The sequence below is a fragment of the Balearica regulorum genome, chromosome 6 (assembly GCF_011004875.1).
Source record: "Balearica regulorum gibbericeps isolate bBalReg1 chromosome 6, bBalReg1.pri, whole genome shotgun sequence".
In the NCBI taxonomy this organism is placed as follows: domain Eukaryota; kingdom Metazoa; phylum Chordata; class Aves; order Gruiformes; family Gruidae; genus Balearica; species Balearica regulorum.
The window spans coordinates 19,188,719-19,214,223 of record NC_046189.1 but is presented as its reverse complement, the minus strand read 5'-3'; the positions used below and the strand labels follow the sequence as shown (position 1 = coordinate 19,214,223).

General features: G+C 42.5%; 1 protein-coding gene across 2 annotated transcripts in view; it reads right to left on the bottom strand.

Annotated features, from left to right (window-relative positions):
• Positions 1 to 25,505, bottom strand: part of CHN1 (chimerin 1) — a 104,672-nt gene that overhangs the window by 25,249 nt on the left and 53,918 nt on the right. For both annotated transcript variants that reach the window (XM_075756612.1, XM_075756611.1), the window contains exon 8: positions 5,063 to 5,140. In XM_075756612.1, the coding sequence (XP_075612727.1) occupies positions 5,063 to 5,140 (78 nt within the window). The remainder of the gene's footprint in view (positions 1 to 5,062; positions 5,141 to 25,505) is intronic.

Below are 25,505 nucleotides of genomic sequence, written 5' to 3'. Positions count from 1 at the left end.
CTGTCTCTGCTCTGGAGCTCCCCGTTTGGCAATTCAAATGGGTCACCCTCAAAGAGAAAGCCAGGATGTTGCTTCAGTCGAGGGGGGAGATGAGGAATCTCAACAGACAAGACTCATCAGCATCTCTGCTGACTTGGCTTAAGCAACCGTGGAAAAATATCTCTCCTCTCTGGAAGAAGTGTTGGCTTGAACGGGAATTATGTTCTGAACGTTCACCCATTCATCAAGCAGCCTTGCAACTGTTATTTATTAGAATTAATTGACTGTGCCGTCTCAGGCATTAGTAAGATAGTGACTAAGAAACAGCATGACGGTACCAAATACTGCACAGAAAGATAGCAAAAAATAGCCTTCTGGAGACATATCTATTTTGTGAAGAGCAAGAGAGAAATGAGACAGCATCCTAGGGAAAATGATGCACAGAAACACAGATTTCAGTCCAGCTCTGACAGGCACAGACACCTTCCCGCTTCAGTGAAGCACCACAGCGCTAATCTAGGCAGAAGAGTGGTTTTACGCCTTGCGCTATCGGCAGTTACGAAACACCTGCAGAGTGCTCCGTCGGCTCAAGTCATCAGGAGCCAGAGGTGTCTGAAGGAATACCTGTAATCAGCCAAGGCAGCGAAAAATTCCCCAGGGCCCATGAGTCACACAACCTGGACGGGAGCAAAGACCTTTACGGTGTTTTGTCCAGGCTTATTTTAAATTTGCTTAGCAATGGGGCAGTTATTGCTCTGACTAACAAGTTGCACACTACCCAGGAGATTTCTTGCTGTTAATCCCAAATTTTCCCTTTCCTCTTCCTTTTAAGCTATTATCCCACAACTCCCAGCTAATGCTCATCTTCCCTGACTAGTCTCTTCGCCATTAACATTTTTTCAAGTATAGTTTTACTATTTCCTCCAAACCCACGCAAACGGCAGGCAAAGGAGCGAGGTCAGTGCCCAAGTCCAAAGCACGGCACCGGGTGGGGAAGAGGTGCAGAACATGTTCCATGTCGGGTAGGGATGGACTCAGGTCAGAAGGCACCTCATTAGGCATATCTTCTTTCTTCTTTTTTTAACAGAAAAAAACTATGGGATGTAGGGGGGAGATGGAAAGATGAAGAGATGCAGAGAGGGAAAGTCTGGAGGACCAAGCAAGGAGAATCCTATGTGTTTAGTTCCCTAACAAAAACTGCCTCGCCAGAGAGAGAAGAGACAGGGTAACCTTAAATGCAACTCGGATTCCCTGGCTACGATAAAGCTTCTTTTTGTGAGAAAATAACACCACTGGCTTCAGCTATGCTCCTTTCAGCACTTCAAAGAGCACCCCACAGATCTCTCAGAGGTTCCAAATAGAAGGTGCTATTGTTCACCTACACTGGATGGAAGGACAAACTTGATATCCACCACATGTACGTGTCCATACAGACATGTGTGTACCAGTGTGGGGAGATTTCTTCCCCATAATGGGTAAGAAACATGAAAGAGAGGAAAAGCCTTTCTGTTAAAGAAGGTGGGGCTGAAATTTTGAGGATGGTGAAGGGATTGTCCTGATTTGGTCTGATGATTCATTTTACAAGAGGAGATCTCACTCGGTGTGCTGGATTTCAGAAAAGCAGAGTATACAGAAGGAAAGCAAAAGAAATCAAGTACACAAATAGATGGACCCAATCAAGTCACAGCTCACCTTCAAGTCCCATTATTCAATTAGAGCTAAATAAAATGTTGTGTCACACAATGTAGATCTCTTTTAGCTGATATATTAGAAATAATAGAAAATGAATCTTTTGTATTAAAGAGAACACAGAAATATTAATTGAAAACTTTTTATAAATTAGAAAAAGCCCAAATATTTTTAATACTTAGCTCTCATCCTGAGGAATAGGCATTAAAAACTCAGTCAGATCTGACATTTATAAATCATCATCCCTGTCTTTACTTATAGAGATTAATTTAAGAGAATTCAACCAGTCTGTATTTGCATTTGAGATGAGCTCATGAGAGCCCAGACCTCCCCAGTCAGGAGATTATTACGGAGCTGGAGATGATTACCGGCCAGCTCTGCCCGCAGAGCTCCCCGTCACCCCGGCTAGCCAGCCGGCTCACTTCAGGCAGGAGACAACTCACATTCCAGCAGATTTAAATAAGATTGAAACCTTTCAAAACCCCACCCATGTCAGCACTCCTAGCAGAACTGTCTTTATATTCTTCTTTCAAACAACCCTTGGAGCAAAACATAGATTAATGGATTTATTCAGGAGACCTCTCAATGATTTAAGAGTTAAAAGCAGCTTTTGCGTTGACCCCTTCAGCAGGCATCTGCACTCCTGTGAGGACCATGACTACGCTGCTTCTCTGCCACTGTGTTCTGCTACCTGAGCTTTGCTGGAGGCAACAGAGCCAGAGGGTCCAAACTCCACCTGCGTCCCCCCTACCCACCGCGCAGGGACAGGAGGTGCAGGGGCGGAGGGAGAACTGAGGTCTCCTAACCCGTGGCCAAGCCTCTCGGGCACTTGCTGACCCCAGCCCGCCTCCGGAGCAGTTGCTGCTGTCTTCTTCCCTTCTCCGAGACCACAGCTCTAGTTGTTGTGCATTAACCATTCTCCACTTCTCCTCCCTCTGCTGGGACGTTACAGCATGTCCAGTATAAAATGATTTCTGACGCCCCTTCATTGCTGTGACCAGCGATGTGACTGATCAAAGAAGCAGCGGGAAGGGGTTAGGGGTACCCATCTGTTGCCTAGTGCCTGTATAACGAAGAGAAGATAAGCTGCAGAGGTACAAAGCAGCGTGCGTCCTCCTTTTTGCTGGTGGAGCCTCTGGGGACAGCAGTCACTGTTGGTTAGCTGAACTAGATAAATTTATTTAATTTCTGGGTTGTTTTTTCTTGCTTTGTTTCAAAAGTCTAGCTCCAAGACTCCGGGACTGCCATTTCCTTCCTTCCCACATGGGTGGCACATTTGCTGCTTGGCAAGCAACCTAGACTTCTGCGGACATTTTAAATGATGACGTCTATATACGCAAGAAGAAAAATTTGACAGGCGCAAGGAATGATAAAGGAGAGAAGCGCATGAGCTAACGACGGCCATTCATTTCAGATCCATAACGCAATAATTATGAAGGGCTTATATTGTTGTTTGCTTTTTTTTCAAATGGGACAGTGGCCACATTTACAGCTCGTGAATGCCAACAGCATTCCTTCAGCGGGTACGCTGGTTGCTGCACACCCTTTAAGGGGTAAGGGGTCTGTTCCCTTCTACTTTTTATAGCAAAAATTATCTGCGTAAGGTGACTCCATTTCACTGACTTGAGAAAAAGAGTTACTTCTCAAGGTATATTCTTCTGGCAACTGTATGTATAAAGGAACTACAGTACAACTATTATAAAGAAAACAATCTGGGTGGAAAGTTTGTGCTGTAGCTATGACCTTGGATCAGACACACAGTTTGTTTTTGAAAAAAGACTGGAAAACTCATAGCTTCCAAACTTTCCAGAAACAGTTTCTGGAAGAAAAACAAACAAACAAACAAACCCAAATGAATGAAAATCAGGTTATCGAATTATTTTCAAACCAGATGTATTTCAGGCTGTTAAAGGAAAGTGACTAAGGAACACAGACGTGCGCAAAATTAAATATGTATTATCCTACACACACTGTAGTACATGGAAAATCGCTATCTGCTGGCATCTGCAAGAATTATCTTCAAACTCTAAGGAACAAATGCAAGTTGCAAGACATTTCAGATCTCTAGGACACCTCAGGAACCTGTGAAAAAATGCTCTGCATTTAACTGACAGCCAGCAGGATTATGTTATGTTAAGCATTCATATGAAACACTTCTATATATAACATTTTGTACATGGTTTTCAAATTCATGCTTTATTGAAGAACTCAGGTGAAATAAAACATCCTTATCATGCAAAGTTTCCAATTTTAGTGATTATCCAAACTCAAAAGCCAGAAGGCGGTTTAAATAAAATCAGATGGACAATACATAAATATACACGCGCACGCCTGTGTACATTCACACAGGCATACGCATGCGATGGAAATCAAAACTGAAAATAAGAGACCATTAACAGATGCTTATATCATCAGATACCTGTATTATTTAATGATTTCCCCTTCTAAAATAAATAAAAGCAAAAGCTACACAGCGGAAAAAAAACATATATCAAAAATAAAATCTGGGCTTCAGTTACTATATATGAAGTTTGTACCGTCATCTACAGGAATTCAGTATAACATCAATTCACTTAGTGTCACAACTAAAGACTGCCTATTATCCAATGCATTTGAGCGCCAAAAGGTTAAGTTAATAAATCCTTACTGGACGCTTATTACAGATACAGACACAAAACACGCATATGCTGTATTGACATGTGTCTCTTACCAAAGAGCACTGTTTATTTAAAATAATTAAAACAATAATTAGAAATTACATAGAAGACTAAGTAAATTTTATTAAAATATGAGGTTGATGCTAATGCCAGCAGCTCCAACAGCCCATGGTATAAGCCATGCTGCTTTCAACACACTCAATTCATTAACACAGGAGAAAAGCCAGAAACTAGGGGAAACACAGACCATCTGCTCAATCCAGATGCAACAGAACATGCTTCTTACCTCCAAAGCTATTTACCAGCGACAAACTGCGATAAGATCAGTTTAATCCTCTAATCACAGATCTAAAAGATTTTTTTCAGCATCACATCCTCATAAGTAAAACTGAACTATGTTCATTTGAATTGAAAGAAAACTTTGCCAGTTTTTCTCACCTTTAGCATCTCTTTCTGTATAAACCGATGCTAAATAAAAGAAATAACCTAGAAATGGCAAATATTATTGAAACAAATACATGCACGCAAGCAGTCAACAGCAAAATCCTTTTTCTTCTGCTGATAGATTCTAAATATGTCTAATAGATTTAACGGGCAACAAGATTAAATCGAAACATTTAAGCTCCCAGAAAGTCATAGTTTGCATATATATTATTTCCTTGCAATACCAGACCCATTTTAAGATAAAAACTATAGCCCCCGTGCCTTAAAAAGAAGTAAGCCGCATAATTTCTTACCTTGAAGTTGTGAATCTTCTCATATTTTGGAATATGTTCGTTTTCTTTCAGAGTCGCTCTTCTGACAAGCGATGTCAACTGTGAATAAGCAAAGAGTTTAAGAGGTTGCCAGATTGTCACAGACGACTTCTGAGTACCGAGTTTCATCCCCAAGGCTGCTATCAATAAATCTTGTTGACGGCTCTCCTGCTTCGAGTTGTGCACCGCAGACCTATTCGCTCTGTGCCCTGGCCAGGACTCTTTGGATGGCATTTTGGAGCTGACGGGAAGGAGGAGCAGCCCCCCGGACCGATCCGCGCCCTGCGTGTATCAGACTCGGTTCGAAAAACCGAAAAGGACCATTTCGGGAACCTAAACTGCTGCGACGGGCGGCGCGGCCATGGCAGGGCACTGGTTCGCGGCTAACTCGGCGAGGCGGGCTGCCCTTCACTCTGGGCTCGGGGGCTCAGGCCTGCCGGTGGGCGGCCGGCGGGCCGGGCATGTGCGGCAGCGGGCGGCCAGCGGCGGGGGGGCGCAGCCCGCAGCCTCTCCCTCCATCAGCGGCCGGCGGCGGGGGTGCGGGGACGCACGCCTCGGCGCCTGCCTGCCTGCCTCCTTCCTTCCTTCCTTCCCTCCCTCTCCCACTCTCCCGCTCTCCCTCCCTCCCCGCTGCCCGCGTCGGGGGGCGACGCTGCGCGGCGCGGAGCGGCACCGCCCCCGGGGCGGGGGCCGGGCGGGGGCGGCCCCGGGGTCCCCCGGCGGCCGCGGCCGATGAAGCCCCGGCGAAGCGGGCAGCGCCGCTCCCCCCTCCGCGGCGGGCGTAGGGCCAACGGGAAGGCTGTCGGCGAGGGGCGAGTCGCGCACCCCTACAACGCGGCATCGGTTCGCCCTCCGGGCGTGCGGGGGGGGTCGGCGCACCCTCGGATGCGCACAGCGAGCAGCGACCCCACGGGACGTGGCAGAAAGCGGCTCTCCGCGACCCCCCGCCTGACGTGGGTTGGGCACCAGGAGGTAAGGCTGGAGCAGTTAATGCAACTGTTGATGCTCGTCGCTCTTCCTCTAAAATTACATTTTTCAAGGCCTTCCATATACAAAGGGGCTCATCAAACTCAGATCACATATCAGCCTCATCTAGTAGTGGTGTGAACACAAGCGCTACCAAAAGTTCACCATGCCACCCGTTCCACGAAAGACCTGAACCCTGAATTACTGTGGTGCCTCTCACTAGGGATTTATGAACGTTAACAGAAGGGGAGTGACACGTAGTCTTGAAACCTGCTCTTTGGACTGATGCGACTGACGATGAAACGTGCAGAGGGCAATCTGGTCCTCGCTACCCCTCGCACAAGCCAAAGGAAACAGTATTTCACACCATTTCACACCAGCATCAGTAAAGCGTTGCCACAAGATGCAGCAAAGTCCAAGCGCGAGGGGCTGACAAAGGATCACATCCACCGGAGCTGCTCCGTCCGGCAGCCCAGCTCAGGGAGGCTCCCTTCAGCTGCACGCTGTCCTGGGAGGGGACACCACGATGGCCGCTCAACTCCTGTCCTTTTTCTTCTGGTACCCTCTAAGCATGTGTGAACAGTCTTTGTCAGAGACTGCAAAACCAGACCTTAGGCCTGGCTTGCTACGGCAGTGATTTACACTGTGGGGCTGACCACCACGCCGGCGATGAGGGCACAGAGGACCTTTCCTTGTGCAGAGCCTGCCTGTGCAGGCAGCCAGAGCACAGCCCTCCCCTTGCCACAGGCTGCAGCATCACAACCGCTCTCCCTTCTGCAGCAAAGGTATTTTTATCTCTCATGACTCAGTAACAACCAAAGACAAGCACAGTTTGTCGCAGTCTTCTGGGTGGATTTGGTGTGTGTTTTGCAGCTGGATCACAGCGTTACCATTTAGCTCAATCCTGCCAATACAGCTGAGAGCAATGCTCACCATGAGCCCCTGCTCCGTTCCCTTGCACGGCCACCACTACCTTCTCTACAGGTTTTAAAAATCTGCTGCGTTTCAGTATAGGGTCAGGGTGCAGAGATGAAGGATCAACATACATGCTTCACCAGCCGCTAATCTGCAATGCACGTTAATAGCTAATAATCGAAACACTGGCTATAGGTCACACAGAACGAAGCTGTCGGGCATTAGTGGCTCATACAGGGGCCTTAGGAGTATCTGGCTTAGTTCCCAGTTTCAACACAAACAGGAGGCTGGCTGAACCACCCTATCGGGAAATACTGTTCCAAAGGCTATCTCAATCTGCCTGTCTTGCTTTTAACTGCTCATTTCTGCTGTAGGTGAATAAATAGCCCTCCCGCACTCTTCTGCACATCCTTCTAAGTCTAACACTCCACAGCAATGGGAGATGAAGAAAAATGAGGTGAGGAGTAAGAGATGGCAAGACCTGACCACCTCATCTAGGTGAAGTGTGAGAACAGGGACTCAGGGGAGGAGGAAGCAGACAGGCTTTCGAGCTCATTCTCTCCTTTCTTTCTAGCTAAAGCCACCTCACGGTTTCATTCCCAAGAACTACTTCAGATAAGAGTCCTCATGGAACAAGATGGACCTAAACCTGCCCCAGAGAAGTCATCCTCTCCAAACAACTTTGAGTCACAACAGGCTCAAGAAGCAAATTGTGGAGTTCTGGAAATGTCAGTTCACTACATGCTGCCTTGGAACCCAAATTCCTCTTATTTTTTAAAGGTAAAAAAAATAAATCATGAAAATATCATATTAGGAAATGAACTCTTTGAAAATTGAATTTGTTGGAAATAACCCAGCAATTTTCAAGAGTACATTTACTATCCAAACCAACTCTTATTATTTTGTATAATTCCACTTAAGCAGCAAGACAAAGCATTCTGAGTTTTCCTTTCAATCGTTGGTAGAGCACATACTTGTTTTTTGACATACTTATTCCTTAATTGTCAGCTTTTTTCCTAATTCTGAAGAACTGATTTACTTTCAATTGCACTTTAGAGTCACGTTAGTAGAAACCGATCTCTGGACCCTGGAAAATTAAATCTTAAGAATGCCAATAAAAAGGTAAGCAAAACTACCCTACAGGGAAAGGTCCTATCTCATGGCTGTAATTATGAAAACACATTGTAATCTGGAAAGTAGTTATAAGATTATGAATTTTAATTCTAACATTACTTTGTGTTACAATAATCTAACTCAGACTGCTTATTGGTTTTACGTAAATCAGCTTACCGTTGTTCAGTGCCAAGCATTTTCTGCTGTTTACAAATATAGGTCTACCTACACTTACAGTCCCTCACAGGTGCTATACGTACTATAGTTGCCGCACACCAGAAACCTCAACTGAAAGTTAAAGTCATAAAACTAGCAACTGAAAAATTACGAACAATGTATGTTATCTACTTCTTACATACATTTCCCCACCAAAAAGTAGTGTTGTAATTAAAATTCGTACAACTGCTTTCAGGTAACATAATTCTATAATACATACACTCATTCTTCTGCTATTGCCTAACTTTGAGATCTTGGCATTGCAAGCTAGTGCATGTTTTAACACAGAAAAACCAAAACAAAGAATGACATTTCTGTTGTACACACCTTCCTGACTGCAGTTTGGGTCATTGGGCAGATCCAGATTTTTAGCTTATCAGTATGTGAGATAATAAAGTAAAAGAGAGCAAGCCACTGTCCTCAGGTAGCCCTAGTCATTGCAGAGGTGAGTCACCATCCCTGAGAACAAACAAATGAAGTCATGGACCTGGGGGTTCATCCCAAATCCTGCAGGAAGCTGTTCTCTCCTGACGCGCTCTCCTGCGCCAGGCGCTCTATGCTGTCTCTATTCCCAGCCTGTGTCCTGCTCTTCTTCTTCCACCCTTGGCTGGCTCTTGATTCAGTCCCTGCTCTCCACCAGTGGCTCCTGCACTCCTACCCGCCGGCAAGGTCTCCTCTCCATAGCCCTTTCATTTTCCAACTGTTACAACTCGCTCTGTCTGGAGTCTGCCTTACTGGGGACAATTATTAGATACTGTCTGCTACATACTGGATGAAATAGAGGTAGAAAAGTAGACGAGGAAAGTCTTCTCCCTTCCACTTTTCTAAGTAAAGGCTTGATTTTATTTTTTTATTAATTGTTTGTGAAAGACATTTGCAATCATTGCATGTGTAGGGAGCAATATGCCATGCAGACTCCAGGAGGAAGGAAACCGCAGGGCTGTCTTTTTTAAATTTAATTTAAGGACATGATTTCACAGGATTGAGGTGAACTGAAAATGGAATGACTGGCAGTAATAGCTGAGCAACCTCTCCACAGAGCACGCAACCAGAGCAGCCTCTGAGTCCTGTACATTTTAGTGACTTAAAAGAGCACTAAAAAACCAAACCCAGCAACACGACAGCCTTTAAACCAAGACATCTGTTTAGAGGTTCTACATTGTACATATGGACTAAAGGGGAAAAAAAAAAGACAAAAAAGACTGTAACCTGTTATTTCAAATGTTCTCATTTGTTCTAAAACCTCAACCAAAAGACTGGTTCAGTCTAGGTCCTTACTTTCCTTACTTTCCCCTGGAGCAGTCCTTCAGGGTGTGGGAGAAACAGCTGTTTTCCTGAGCACTATTTGCTCTCAGTGTTAGCTGGATAATGTATGCGTAGTTTCTGGTACTAATCTCACAATCAGTCTTATTATGAAGACTCCACAGAACTGATTTTAAAGTCATCTATGGCTTTCAGAAAATTGCAATTAGTCACTCTCTGAAAGACACATTATGTAAGTTTAATCCAGTCACACAATTCCGTCAACATTGGACAAATTATCTTTTTAAAAAGGCACATTGATGCACTTCCCATTTGTTGAGTAATAAACCAAAATCACCTCAGAAAAAAAAACCACCCATCAAAACAGAAAATTCAAGAGTCAGGTTAAACTCACAAGTCCGAAAATGCTCAGATTAGACTTGATCAGACCTCCTGAAGCCCACGTGCGTTTCCAATCTGATGTAGTGTTTAGTTTCATGACCACCTGGCTCCTCTCTCAAACACAATATCGTGTTTTCTTCAGTCTCGGGAATGCACTGCAGGCTTTTAATTCTCATATGGTATTTTCATGTTGTTATGACTAAATATGCCTTTATTGTTTCAGACTTCATCTATAATACGATGCCTTCCCTCTAAGGAATGTACTTTAATAATAATAATAACCAGCAGTTATATTGCACACATTTTTTTAAAAAATCAGAGATGATGCCCTGTTGTACATATCTCAAGAAACAAGGTATTTGGGTTGCTATGTGGTTAGCCACTGTATGTTTTGACGTGTTCTGTTTCACTGTATAGCTAACTTAGCCAAATATATATGCTCAGAAAAATCCTTCCTTGCCTGAACACTTTATGAGCGTATTTTATGGGCTCAGTACATGAGTTTTCAAGAGCTCATCAGTCAGATTGTGAAACTGAGCCCAATTTCCTCAATGCAGTTCTTGGTAGAGGCTTGCTCCATGCTAAATATAATTTTCCGAGTCATATCTTTCAGAGATTTGTTCCAAGGGGGGAAGGGGAGCCCAAAATTTTACTTTTTATTTAAAATCTGTGATAAGCTGTTTTCATTTAATTTCCTTCACTTGTAGACATGCTGATGCCAGGCATAGCCTCTGCCCACAGATAGATGGTGTGAGCGGGAGGGTAGGAATGCTATTCAAGGAAAAATTCAACCTGAAAGTTGACATTTGAGGAGCTGGACAGGAAGGACCATCACGCAGTCTCAGCCACCAGGGTAAGACTTCTCTTGCTGCCGTTCCAACACAGCCACATATACCTGGCAGATGGACAGCACCAGGCTCCCGCAGCACTCAAAGTACACTGGGATCCTCAGGCAACACACAACCCCGCTTTGAGTCTGCAGTTACCCACAGGGGAGTTGGGGTTGAAGACATGGTTGAATGATGAAAACTTACTGCTGAGAAAAGTTCTATTTTCTGTAACAAAATTTTCCAAATGGCCTGGCTTCTAATTAAATCAGACCATCCCACCTCCCTAGTGAAATACCTATTGCAAAATCGAAAGAAATAGCTATTTATATATTTGAATTTTTATTCCTGATAAAAGTGTGTGTGATTTCCACAACAGGTAATGAACATTTTTATACATAGAATTTAAAAATAAGTTTATAAAAAAAGTTTTAATTAAAACTTTAAGTAAAAAATTTAAGTCAAAGTGTTGGCTTGGTTTAAAGTGTGACTCTTAAATTAAAAAAATAAATATCTAAACCAAAGTTTAAATTATGGAAAAAATATTGCCCAATATTGCAGCTAGAAATTACTGCATAAAAAGTGAGTTCATTTGGTACTGTATTGTGCAATACAATTAGAGTGTACTAACATTATTTGGGAAGATTTTATGTTCACACTGATGTGCTTACTAGAAATACCCTGAAGTACCCTTGTTTTCATAAGATGGGAGCATACTCATAAAAAAATCCAGAGAGATCTTAGGGGAAGCCAACAGAAAAGTTGTTTTTCTGTAGCTTTACTCCTATAACCTACTGGTCACTGCAGCTGATTCGGATCTAGGTCAGCCGGCTTATTTTGTTCCTAGCGGCGTGACGGGTTGTAGATTTGCTCCCAGCAGTTACCAGTTTGGGCTTTTGGAAATGACAAGTCAAAACTGTGCACTGGCAGAAAGCATGACTGTGACTGTTCCTCTCTTTCAATAACTGACAAGACAAAAAACAATTAACATTTGCTGTTCTGGACAGCGGCACAAAAGCAAGGCACGCTTCAGTGGCAAACAACGCATTCCTTTTCTTAGGGAGGGGGCTATTTTGGTATATAACCACGGATCTAGCCGCGGCAAAAATAAAATAAAAATCTCAAAGTACCTCCAGTAGCAAGTTCTGCTTTTGGTCTGGTTCCAGAGGACTTTGCTAACATCAAGTGACTTAGCTTTTAGTGAGGTCAGTAACTGGCCCACCATGTCCACATAAGTAAGGGGGGTAATTCTGGGGGTTTAGCTCACACTGCATAGGTACAAATACCACTACAGGGGTGTACGTGGGCACGTGAGAATGCATGCAGGCAGGGACGTGGATGTTGCAATCAATAATGCTGCTAAGCTGGGTTTTACCAGCAATAGCTACAACTTCTTTTATGCTGTATAAATCACAACATGCTTCTTCACAGGGTCGTGTTTTGGGTGAGACGGCGCAGTCCTGCCCATCTCCCGGGGCTCCTGCCTTGTCCTGGTTTGGTCCCGAGCTGGCCAAAGCCACAGGGCACTTCCCTACAGACACTGATGCAGGACATCCCCACGGCCCCAGCTGCCTCTTAAAATAACCAACTGCTCCAGCCCTTCCCTTTTAAAGACAGAGACTACCAGCCTGCTCGCAAGGGGCAGGATATGACTGCTCGACAAAAGCAGAGCTCCTACCAAACCGTGTGACACTGAGGCAGGATGTGCCAATCAAACACTATGATAAAAGCTACCCATAAAGCTAGGAAATGAGCTCTTTTCACTCCTAACTCTGACTGTGGTGAGGAAAGCAGTTCCCCATGACCGCAAGTTCGAGCTGAGGTATCAGCCGCAGTGATTCTCTCCTTGCTTTGCAGCACCTCATTATCACAAGCTCATTTTTTCCTTGGGAAAACAAGCTGCCTTAAAAGGGGTCCAACCCCAGCCAAACTTGGGAAGTAGAGGAGGAGACCAGGAGCTCGCAGAGCACAGAGGATACCTCGGGGCTGGCAGCATCACTGTTCCCAGGGAGAGCGTGCAAGGTAGTTGCACAAGCAAGGAGAGAAGCATCAATAAACAGCAGAATTTGTCTCAAGTAAATCCTTCAGATAAGTAAGTCCTTTCCAACTTTGCTTTCAGTCCTTTCCATCCACCCTTCCGTCCGTCGTAGCTTTGGTTTTGGTCCATCCTATCTTCCTCTCCTCCTGCTGGGAGCTTGGGCCATGGAGGCGATAAGCTAAATGGTGAGTTAAAGCAGCCGCCTGTGCCAGGAACTCCTCTCCTCAGGAAAGGCAGGAGCAGAGAGGCTGGGAAGACTGCTCACGTGGTTTAACCAACCATTACAGCAGTAGGCATTGCTAAATCAGGGCTAGAGAGCTCTGCCTTGCAGCTGAGCCCCAAGGGGAAAAGGAGTCGATAGAGCAAGCAAGGAGCCCCGCTGAAGGGAGCGACCCTCACGCTGGCCAGCAACACGCAGAGGCTGCTCCTCAGCAGCTTCTCCATCTCGCTCCCATTTAATCAGCATCACGTTTTCTTCCCTCCCCTGGTCTGTGGCATGTCTCCTCGCTGGCCTGCAGGGAGCTGTGCCACGGCTGACGTTCATTGCAGCGAAGGGTCACTTCAGCAAAAGCCTCTTGACTTGTGACACGTCAAGGCAGACTGCATTCCAAAAAGACCTTAGAAGTCATTTATAAATGCCACAAGACAATGGGCTCTATAGGAGTGATAGCAGTCAAAATGTAATGCACATTGGCAGCTGCGTGAACACTTTTGGCAAATATTCTTTGTTACTAATATACTACATTTAAGTATCATAAGAGAAAACAGGCTGTTAGGCTAATCTGAAACAAAAGGCAACTGGTGATAGTTTACTTCTCATCTGACCCACACTATTATAAGAATTTCTTCAAATTGAGGAAAGATTTAAAAAAAAAAGAAAGAGAAAAATAAGAGAAAAACAGAAGGCTCATCAAAAAGCTTAACCATATTCATTGAGGAGGAATCTTACGTGTCCCCTAGTAAGGAAATGTTGATGGTGGCCAAACTTTATGAAATAAATAATTTAGAACACTTCCTTTATGATATCCATTTCAGAATAGCATTGTTAAAAACACTTTTTACAAAAAACCTCTGTATCTTTTTGTAACTGAAAATGCATAGACTTATGGATAGTGACAATCATGTAAACCACAAGGTCTTTATTATTACATTTATTAGAATTTTTAAAATTTATTCCTCATGGAATAGGAGCTTTAGATACTGGTATAACATGGGCAAGCAGCATGGTAATGTCTTTTTATATCTCATTAATATTTTCTTACCTAATGTATAATATTCATTTCAAATTAGTCTTGTCTGGCAGTCTAATGCCTCTAATATTAGCCTTTTTTGTTCTACACAGTAATTCAATTTAGAATAATTCAGTGTATGTTATAATTGAAAACTGCAGCTCATTAATTTCTAAACACTGTTTGTATTTCAGACTACACCTGCTCCTTTGGCACAACCTCTATTTTGAATCCATCCACTTCTTCCTGAATAAGCTATGTTGCTATGATACATGTGCTGTAACAATTTCTTTCTTCAACATACTTTCAGTCCATAATCATATTTATTTTGCATAAATAAGACTGAGAGTGCAAAGTCTCCTAATCCTTCCTTAATTATCACTTGATGTAATCCCACGAATCAAGGCGAAACAATTTTTAACCTGAAGAAATACTACAGTTGTGACATGGACATGCAACATTCTTGCAAAATTTGTAACAGTGAAAACCTGCTTATGGACCACCTCACTGCAGAAAAATTACAAAATAGGGTAAGCCCCAGTGTCCATCGGCACTCCTCGCAGACCCCGATTACTAGTTTTCTAGGTGCATGTGTGTCCATGGGCATAGCTGCACCAGCGCTGTGGGTCAAGGTCTACGTTCATTTTATACAATGCAATTAGGCAGACTCAGAAAATGAGGTAGGCTGATCATCCTTCAAATGAGTCTCTCGTGGGCTCCCACTATCCTTGCATAAATCTCTATTTAAATCAGGACTGATTTGAAACCTGCAATGAATGAAACCAGAGTGGAATTGGCAGTGGAATTATACTCTGCTCCCAAAGTCAAATTATCAGTTATTATCAAATTATCAGTTTATTGCCGCCCATAAAATATTCCAATCCCTGATGACATTCTCAGAAAAGACTTGTTTTACATTCTCTTGACCAGCCTTCCAATTTTCTCATTTCTCCTTTTTCACATATGGTTCATCTTTCCTATTTATTCCCTCATAGTTTCTTAATTAACATTTTAAAAAATGCCTCTGTCATGAAAATTTTCATATAAGGGCAGAAAGCATCCCGTTTCCCTAGAGGAAGCTATAACTTAAAAATTCTTACCTGAGACAGGCACTCAAGAAACCATCATCTCAAGTGGTCAAATCCAGCATCTTTGAAACAAATTTAAATAATGTCTTGATTTGAAAACTGAATTGTTTTGAATGATGGGGCTGGCAATGCAACTCCTCATCATAAATTTGGGCTACGCAGATTATTTACCTTTGGGGGGAGAAGCAGGCCTTGGCATGTGGACAGGTTATACAACTTCTGTTACACAGGAGGGACTTTGCGGGGGTTTATTTGGTTTGGTTTCGGTTTTGGGTTTTTTTCCCCAGCAAGTCTCTGGTTTCTGGCAACATAATGTTCAGTTGAACACACTACTCCTAGGTTCCAATCAGTAACTCAAATATCTGACATTTGGGATTTCAGAGGCATATGATCTTTGGACAGAAGCTTTTGAGCATAGGGCACATCGAAGCTAAAAGACTAAGTTTGGAGTATAGTTCCATTTCTTAACTTCACTGGCAACAAAGAAAATGTTTAGCCAGCACAACTGCTTTCTTCTTAGTCACGTTTTTCATCTCATCTTACAGGGCAATTTTTTATTTGTACTGCCACCATCAAGTGGCGTTTTAAGTGACACTGCTCATAAGATTTCTACCACTGGGGTTGTTTGAATTCTCAATAATAAAAATAGCCCAAGAGAATGACCCCATAAGGCCCATAAAAAGAATTATCCAGTAAGCTCTCAGCATTATCAACTTGCTGAGCAGCGAGTCTCGGTGTCTCGTGAACCGCAGCGTGTGACCAAGGTGATTGGCAGCTGCCAGGCACCAGGCTGCAGCGCTGCGACAAACGCTTGCAAGGATTTGGAGGCTGGAGTGAAGGAGAAGCTGTCACTTAAGAGCCTGAGCACTTCAAGTTCTGTGAAAGATAACAACACACGACACTTTTTGCAATTTTTGTGCATTTGTATTAAACACATTGTTACTCTAATCATCAGCCAATTCACAGAAATGCCTGAATGCAGATGTAATTCACTATCATATTAACTTCGGTAAAAATGCTTCAAGACTTTTCCAGCAATGTAAAATCATCAGAAGTCTTCAACCAATAAACTATTTGATACATGATATAAAGCATAGAGCTTTTAAAATATTTCACCATTACATGCAAAATGGAAGGTGGGAATACAGCCTTTCATACTGTCCCAGTATTCCTCCACTCTTCTCTCAGGAAGGGGAAAAGCTGCTTGCCTCTAACTGCTACTCATCTAATTCACAAGTTGGAAATCTTAAAAAAACTCCAACTAAATCACATACACATATTACTAATGTTTAATAGAGAACATTATACTTCATGATACTAGCTCTAATGTTCCTTAGGCAAACTATTTCAAACTGCTTTAGCTCTAACCGAATGCAGTAATAATCCCCACTAAAAAGCAATATAGTCTAAGTGCATTACAATATGAACTTCACTATTAGAAACACAACTTCCTGTAGTTATCTTAGAAGTAGCATGGATGTGATGTAAGGAATATCAATGCTAAGGTGATGAGGATTAGAGCAACAACTGTTCATCAACTGAGAATCAGATTTTTCAGCGTGACGATTCTTACCTTGCTTTAGGACTGCAGGAACAATGAATGCCAGAAGCAACACTGTTTCTAACTGCTGATGCCATGCAGAAAAAAGGTTAAATATGGAAAAGTTTAATGTTCTAAAAGTTAATGATCAAAGAAAGACTTTGCAAAACTGTCAAGAGTTGCTGTCTTCGCTGATGACGAGTGTGACAGGTTTGAAGTAATAAGAGCAAGCAGTTTATTGAGCTTAGTAACAAAACTGCTCTCCTTACTTTGTTCAAATTCAGAATAGAAAAACATCCAGCTAGAGACTAAATCTAAGCATGAAAAGTTGTATCTGAAAATATCTTTTCTCTTGTGAAAGATTAAAAGGAAAGAAACAAGGGCTAGAACAGCTCAGCTTCTGTGGCATTAACCACGGGATAAATGGTTGTTCTTTTTTTCTTTCACAGTCTAATAATTCATTTAGGCACCTTTAACTACTTCTCTTTCTGCTACCACTTCTAAAACAAGCATTTCACTCTTCATGGGTCTTAAGGGTTTGGTAACCAGTTATGAATGGGCAATTATAAGTGGAGCACATGTGCCTGCCGATCAGGGGATTCTCTAACCGAACGGGGGGCGACACACCAGACCGCCACAGCTCCACGTCCTTTCCATCTTTGTACAGAAGCCAAATGGCATGTATTTGTACTTGTGAGCATTTAAACAGCGACCAATGCAAAATGCTTTCCCCCCCTCCCATCTAAATAAAAACCACCCCCCTGCCACACTGCAAACAGTAAGGAGAAAAAGGAGCTTATCTGAATAACAATAGAGGTAAGTGGAGAAAATTCCTGGTAGTCAGACTCTAAGCACAGATTTACACAGGCTACGCAGAGTTGCAGAGGGTATAAAACACAAGACATGTTGGATATTAGTTCACAGCCAAAGTTCTACCAACCCCACTTCCTGGCCCCAGCTTTTCCTTGGGACTCTCATGTTCAACCACTGACCAGACCTGACCCTGCCTAGTTTATGAGATTAGACACAAGCGTAGCCCAAGGTGATTATTACCAGCTATACAGTGTCACGTTATAAAGTCTAAGTGAGGTAAGAAACTTGTAAATAACAAAATTATCCTTTTATAGGGCTCTTAATTCAACAGTCCAGTCTGTTTCCTGTAGAAGTGATTACTAATAGAAAATAATTAGGACATGCCAGATGGGAGGAGGAGTTTAAAAAAAAAAAAAAAAAAGACCCAAAACTCACACAGCTAAGGAAAGAGAACAACAAACGAGGGAGCTGCCAGCTAGCAATCCACCGCAGTCCCTCACCGTCCAGGAAGCTCTTTGCATAAGCGATAAATGACAACCAGATGCCTGCTTTAGAGACTGCTCTGAAGAGACCCACCTGCTTCTTTCTGTGGCCACTGCGTGGATTATTCTGTTCTGAGAAGGCATAAAAAGTCAAGGAAAACCACAGCTTTGGGGGGAAAAAAAAAGATTATTGTAATTTCCATATATATGGCTAAAAGGTTTCCCCTATACATCTAGGCAGCCTTTTTAGAAACCTCCAGCATAAGACCCCTAGGGAAGGTACGCAGCAGACTCCTAGAGCGTGTTAGGACTGAAGCCATGACAGCTCTCCATTGCTCATCAGAAGTTGAGCTGGACTTCTGTATTTCTGTGTCCTGTCTACTGAGGTCCTCCAGGATGGGAAAAATCTCTCTCCTCCTGAAGAGTGCCCAAAGAAAGCTATCCTCTGGCTTTTTAAGAGCTAAGGGAGATTCCTTCCTCCGATCCTTCTTGCGCTAGCCTATCCCAGTTAAAAAGGAAGGAAACTTCTGCCAGTATACACGAGAGAAGCTAAGGCTATATAGTCCTTTTTTGAAGGGCATTAAAAACGTAACCAGATCCAAACCACCAAGCATTAGAAACCCTGGAAGGAACTGCTGGTGCAAGCTTCACACTGACTTACCTCACAACACTGAGAAACACAGGAAAAGAATAATAGCTTATTCATTGCTAATGGTTCCATTTCATCAGTAACAACACAACCAGTATTCTTCAGATTTAACTGCAGAGCAACTGTACAGCTTTACAGCCTTCTTAACAGTTACGTACACTAGACATTTTACAAAGGCTCGATCAGGCACAGGGCGTACACTGAGGGCAATTACTCCCCACACTTTTGCTGAGGGTCTGCTCTGTGAGGCTGAGACACCAGACCCCGCGATTTCACATGGCAGCTGCCTGTCTCAGTGCAATTAGACACTGGACTTTCTGAAGACTGTATCTTTGTGTACACATCTCGCATGTCAGATCGTAAAAGAGCCACAGTTACATCAAAAAGCAGAAAGTAACATGAAAAGTCATCTCAGTGAGCAGCTGGGTGACTTGTACCCGTGACAGAAAGCTGAAGCGTGATGCTGATCCTCAACTGTGCTTACCTACAGAGCGGAGGAAACCTCTCTACAGGAGCAGCATCATGATGGGAGGCGCGTTGTGCATTTGAAATGCAACCTGACCTAAGCCGCCACTCATGGTCAGAAGTTTGTGGAGCCTTATTTGTTCTGAACCTTGTAATACCAGACCAGCAACACGCAAACAGCCTACCAACACAAGCGCTCGGCTTTCGCTTCACATTAATCCCAGACATTATTGTGCAAGCATTCCATTAATGCGCTTTGGAGGCACGGGGATGCGGGCAGGCCAGGTCCTGCGAGGCTAACTGGAGTCAGCTGGGATGCCATCTGTAACCCACAGGAACTAATAGAGCATGGCTGAGCACCGACCAGAGCTGGCAAGGAGAGAAGAAGAAAGAATTCGGTCTGGGAAAAACAGGAGAGCTATGGGACTGTGTTTAGCACTGGAGCCGAGCTACAGGTTCAGATACAAAAACCCTTAAAAAAAACAAGGCTGGCCTGCTAATCTATCCTTATAAGCACAAGATACTGACAAGAGAAAAACTAGATATTCTGTGACCTGAGGATTAAATTAGCAAAGTTTATGCTTCATTTGGAAGCTCTGAATCCTAAAACAACATCAGTTTATATAATCTTTTTCGTGTATCAATTTTACTGCCACACTGAACATAAATAAGGGCTTAGGTTACTCTCAGTGATTATGAGTAGAAAAAGCACCCTGCAGTTTGGAGAAGAGAATTGTCTTTGTGCTGATGTCTGCACACTGGACAGCACGTGCAATTAAGCTCTCCTTTCTTGGGTCTTAAAAAACATATAGTTAAGTTAAAAACATATATGCTTATAAAAAGGCATCATAACCATTTGCAGTCTTAGTTTGAACTGTATGTGCCATATATAATGACATGTATGGCACTAGATCCCTACTGCCACTAATGCTAACGCACAGAAAGGGAAGATGAGGAAGACTGGGGAAATCTCTGCAGAGCACGACATTGCCGATACACTGGAGCAGCTACCTAAAAAGTAGGCTTGTCTTTCATCCTGCTAGGAACTTTCTTCGTATCGACAAAATTGTCTGTGCTTTGAAGTCTCTGCTGAAAGATGGGCTAAACCCAGAAGAAATAAATAGAAGTTTTTGCCTTCCACAGAGTTATGTTTTATTTATAAATTACATTAAACTTACAGAGTGATTGTCACGGACACCCGCGCAGGGACTAGAAAGGAACATTTGTGAGAAAAGGGTTGACAATCTCCTCAAGTTAACTCATGGGATTCTTCAGTGCTCAGTCTCCTGTGTCTTTAAATGTACTTTAAGGTAAACATCGATCAGTTGTACTTTTAAGAACATTATTGCTTCGCCACTACCCTTGCTATAGCTATGGCTTGTCTAGAGTTTTATACATTACGCACCCATCTTTTCTGATAAAATTAATTCAAGTAAACGGAAATATTCAAACAACTTCCAGCCTCAAGACTGTTTCACTCTCAAAGCACAGTTTCCTCCCTGATTAAGACCTCGTCTTCTTTTTAGTTCCTATCAGTTCCAGCATTGGCATTACTGGGCACCAAACAGCGTTGTTCAAAGCTGTCTTCCTCCATCACAAACCTTGCTAAGGGGGTTTACACTTCTATGACAGCCTACTGTAACTTCCTCGGCTAAATTTTCTGATGCCCTTCCACTGAAGATAAAATAAGCCTTGGTGAAGGAAGGTTTTAAGCAGATCTTACTAACAGATTTGACTGAGAGCAAAAGTAGAAAAGTAATAGTGTGATTAATGAAAATACCAGTGTCAGTTCAAGGTTGGAAAGTGAGACTGGTCCCTCTGCAAACCCCACAAGTACGACCCTCAATTTTGTATGTGAAGGCTGTTATGAATCTATTAGAAATGTACACAGAGATTGCAATTAACTTTGTGATCTGGATTATCTTTGGAGGCAGGCTTAAAAGCATGTTTCCTATTAAAATGACACAGATTTACATTTCCAGGTTCCCTTGCACAGAGTTGCAGACAATCAGCCTTCATCACTATGGAGGAAAAAATGGTATCGCCACTAAGGTCATTTAAAAAATAGGACAAAAGAGTGCTTTTGTTGGGTGACTGCTGCCACAAACCGATTCTCAATTCTTTCCATCTGTAAGAATTGAACTGAATGTTGTATGGTCTAGAAAAGGTCTTTAATTGATTTGCAGCCACTGACGTTTCTTGAAGAAATAGCACTTATCACCAAAGTAAACATGAATAAACGTGATTCAGTTGCTATCCTAACATTAACCTCAGCATTTCATTCTGAAAGATGGGATAACTCATAACTAATTATTTCATTTTCTCATAACAAATATTAAATCTTGAATAAATCACTCATACAAGTTCTTAGATTAATATCTCAAAAGCATGTCAAAATGGAAAAAAAAATCATGTTTTGCAGGGCTGTCAAAAGGACTTTGATATATGTATCTAGGTATTTATTAATTTCTGAGAGCTCCCATTTTTATAAGGCATTTAACTGAATCAAGTCATCTGCTCCAAGGCCATAATTACCTTTGAGAGTGGAGAATATTCAGAGATCCATCAGTATTCAAGGCACGGGAGGAATAGTAAATCTTGTGATACTGGGTATTATTTCCACTTCCACACTAGGCCATACAGACTGAATCCACATGGGAAGCCCTCTTTCAAATGAATCTTAGCCCTCTCTTAACACACAGACCACGATGGCTGCACAATTGAGTTCTGAACAATCTGCAGACTGTTTTGGGAACCAGCATTACGTTTTTAGCACTGCAGCTAAAATATCTATTCAGGGCATTCAAGCATGACAAGCACTCTCTTGTTTTCAATCTCCACTCCTCCAGTTATCTCTGACTATTTATTAATTCTTTCACAGGTTATGAAAATAATAAATCATTAACCAGGAATTTTAATTTTTAATACATACTTGTATATGGTAAGCAGTCAAATTCCTTTTCGTAATCAGTGAAGCACATGCTGCGCAGTAGATTATATTCTGATGCTTTTCCTATTAAAAACTGCATCTTAAATCACACCACAATATGGTCTCTTGCAGGACTCGGTACTTAAGAATATTGTGATTTGTGTCTTACAATCCTCATCTAATGATTGCATAATTTTTGTGTTCTCATCCTTTACGGTCTTTAAATCCTTCCCCTTTACTAAGGCTCATTTTTAATGTGTCGCGTATGACAAGTCACCGAACACACACTGAATTCTTCTACTATAAATTAATTGCTGAAAAGAGTGGGGAACAAATAAAGCATTATTAGTGCATGCTGGGAGGCATCTAACACAAATCTGTGGCATTCCCTGCTACTGCTCCACAACAAATTCAAGACAAGGTGAAGTGCTCTTTAATATTTCATTCTCAAGTTTGAGGTGTGTTCTCTGGCTGCTCAATTTCCTCCACTTGATTTTACGGCAGAAAACGAAACTACATTCCCACCAGCTGTTCCCAAGTCAGAGCCTGTGTCTCTCCTTTCCTTCTTCTGAAGGATTTATCTTTCATACACCACCCACACAGGACTGGGCAACAGTTGCAGGCACAAAGTTTTGAGGCTGTTCAGATCCGAATCTGAGACTGCAAATCTGGGAATGTATTTTGGCTCAGGATGATCAATATTCAAGACCCAGACTTCTTCCTCTCATTATGGAGGAGGAAACACACAGCGTAGGGAGAAGCTCTGTGGCTATGGTATAAAACTGATAAAGATGCATTAATTACCAAATACTGTACCCTGCAGAAATTTTCATCCTCATCATGAGGCTAATGGGCTAATGCTGTAGCACACAGACTTTGCTGTTTGGATCATAAGACAATGTTGTTTTCTTGTTGGATTTTGGGACAATTTTCTTTGTGTTCTTTGTTAGAATGCCAATATCGATTCAGTGATATTCTCTTTATATTGGACAACAGGAATCACTCTGCCATCCCTCCCACCAAAGAGAAAGAAAAATTACTTGATCTATTTATAAGTTTCCTATAAGAAAGCTTCCTTATGTCATGGTTAAATGATTCATAATAAGGTAAATACTACGTTGTTATTATTAATTGAAGTTTTGAAGTAAATTTCAATAAGAAGCAGGAGCCTGCACAAAGAGAGTAAAATGACCTTCTGAGCAATGTAACAGAGGATATGTATATTTTTCTTATTGCATTATTATTATTTTACCAAAGAAAGCTTATAAACTAGCAGAGATTGGGTATTCTGTTTAAGTGGATATATAATCTCTCCATTGTTCCTCGTGCTAGCATGTTAACTTTTTATAGTAGGTAGGCTTTTAAAAAAGCCAGAGAAATATTTCCTGTCATCCAGTACTCATGCTTTAAATGCAAATTATTTGTCAAAAAAGTATATATGTCATGATTTAATTTTTTTTTTTAATAAAATTAACTACCAGGTGTGATTCAGTCACCCACCTGTACAGTCCTCCAGCTGGTCAGTTATGTTCACCCCACTGAATCTGGAACAGTTCTCCCAGGCTGCCAAAGTGACAGCTTTAGTGGGTCAGCAAGTAGTGGAGTCTCCCAGGCAGCGATGGGAGACATGTGGGAAAGCCCTCCGAGGTCTCCCCTCCCCCACCACTCCTACACTGCACACAGCCACCAGCCCCCATGAGACATTCGGCAAGGCCACCACCATATCTCTCCCCCTTCCCATGTTCCCCACATCCTGTGACTCACAGAGGAGGGAGAAAGGATTTGGCAAGTAGCTGGGCGCTGGGGCTTGTTCCAAATGATCCCAGTTGCTACTGGGATCGGGTGTTGGTCATGGCATTGAATGCCTTATTCCTCTTAGAGATTTACTGGGTGAAGCGACACTCAGGACTCTGTGTCATCATCCAGCAAAGGCCCTGAGAGATGTAAAAGCAGCAAAGATGTCACCTATGTGCCACTCCACAGTAAAAAGTATTGCACTGTGCCTTCCCCCATGCAGCCACAGGTAGTAATCCCAACTGGAAAATGACTTGAAAATGAGAATGTGTGAAATCTCCACATTTAACTGTACTGTTCTGCTGGTTTTGTCTGGGATGGTGTTAATTTTCTTCACAGCAGCTAGTATGGGGCTACGTTTTGGGTTTGTGATGAAAACTATTGATAATACAGGGATGTTTTAGTTCCTGCTGAACAGTATTTACACAATGCCAAGGCTTTTTCTGCTTCTCACCCCACCCCACCAGTAAGCAGGCTAGGGGTGCACAAGGAGCTGGGAGGGGACACAGCTGGGACAGCTGACCCCAACTGACCAAAGGGATATTCCATACCATATGACATCATGCTCAGCATATAAAGCTGGGGGAAGGAGGAAGAGGAAGGGGAGATGTTCGGAGTGATGGTGTTTGTCTTCCCAAGCAACCATTATGCATGATGGAGCTCTGCTTTCCTGGGGATAGCTGAACACCTGCCTGCCCATGGGAAGCGGGAAATGAATTCCTTGTTTTCCTTTGCTCATGCGTGGCTTTTGCTTTACCTATTAAACTGTCTTTATCTTAGCCCACGAGTTTTCTCACTTTTACTCTTCTGATTCTCTCCCCCATCCCACTGAGGTGGGAGTGAGCTAGTGGCTGTGTGGGGTTTAGTTGCTGGTTGGGGTTAAATCATGACAACTGTGATGTCTGTGTGCCTCACTGTGTCCACATCAACATGGTTCCAAGACAAATAAAGAGAAAAGGCTCAAAAATTGGGCTTCAGGCCAGTAAATACCACTGCTGTTGAACTATGTTGCAGATGAAGCCATTTTAGTTGCCTATAACTTCCAGACAAATGGGGTGAGATGTTGCAATTACATGACTAACCTGTCTAAAGGTTTTTCACCTAAAATTTCAGTCTGTGAGAAATAGTTAATAGTTCTTGAGCTATTTCATGAAAAATGTTTCAAAACAATAGGCATACCTTGTTGAGAAGTCTGACATAACACCATGTAATCTATGGAAAAAAACCAGCGTTCTTCACTAATAATCATTGAAATCCCTTTACTATGAAAACTTTGTCAGTCTAAAAAATGTTGTGACAGAACAGAGTTGTCACTTGAAAGTTGCTAAATGCAGGAAGAGTTAATTTCACCACAGAAAACCAGAGCAGTGACTTCCAGAACTCTTACAGAAGATTTTTACCCAGGCTTTGCATTGTAATGAGCTCTTTATGATAACATGCAAAAAAATCCTTTTGAAACAGCACACTGCAAGTCAGTGGCTGTCAGGAATTGGAGCTGGTAACTCACCCCTCTACTACTGGTACCTAACAGGTAAGAAACTGGCTATTTAACACGGTCAGCTAGCATCAAGATGCCCACCAGTACTTCTTTTGCCAAAATGATCTGATAGCAGCGAAGATTCATACTTAGAGCTAAGCTGGGTGCTTCATCTCTCAGTAATTCAGTGTAGGATGACAGACTCTGACAGAGAAGTATTTGAAGGACCAAAGCTACGAG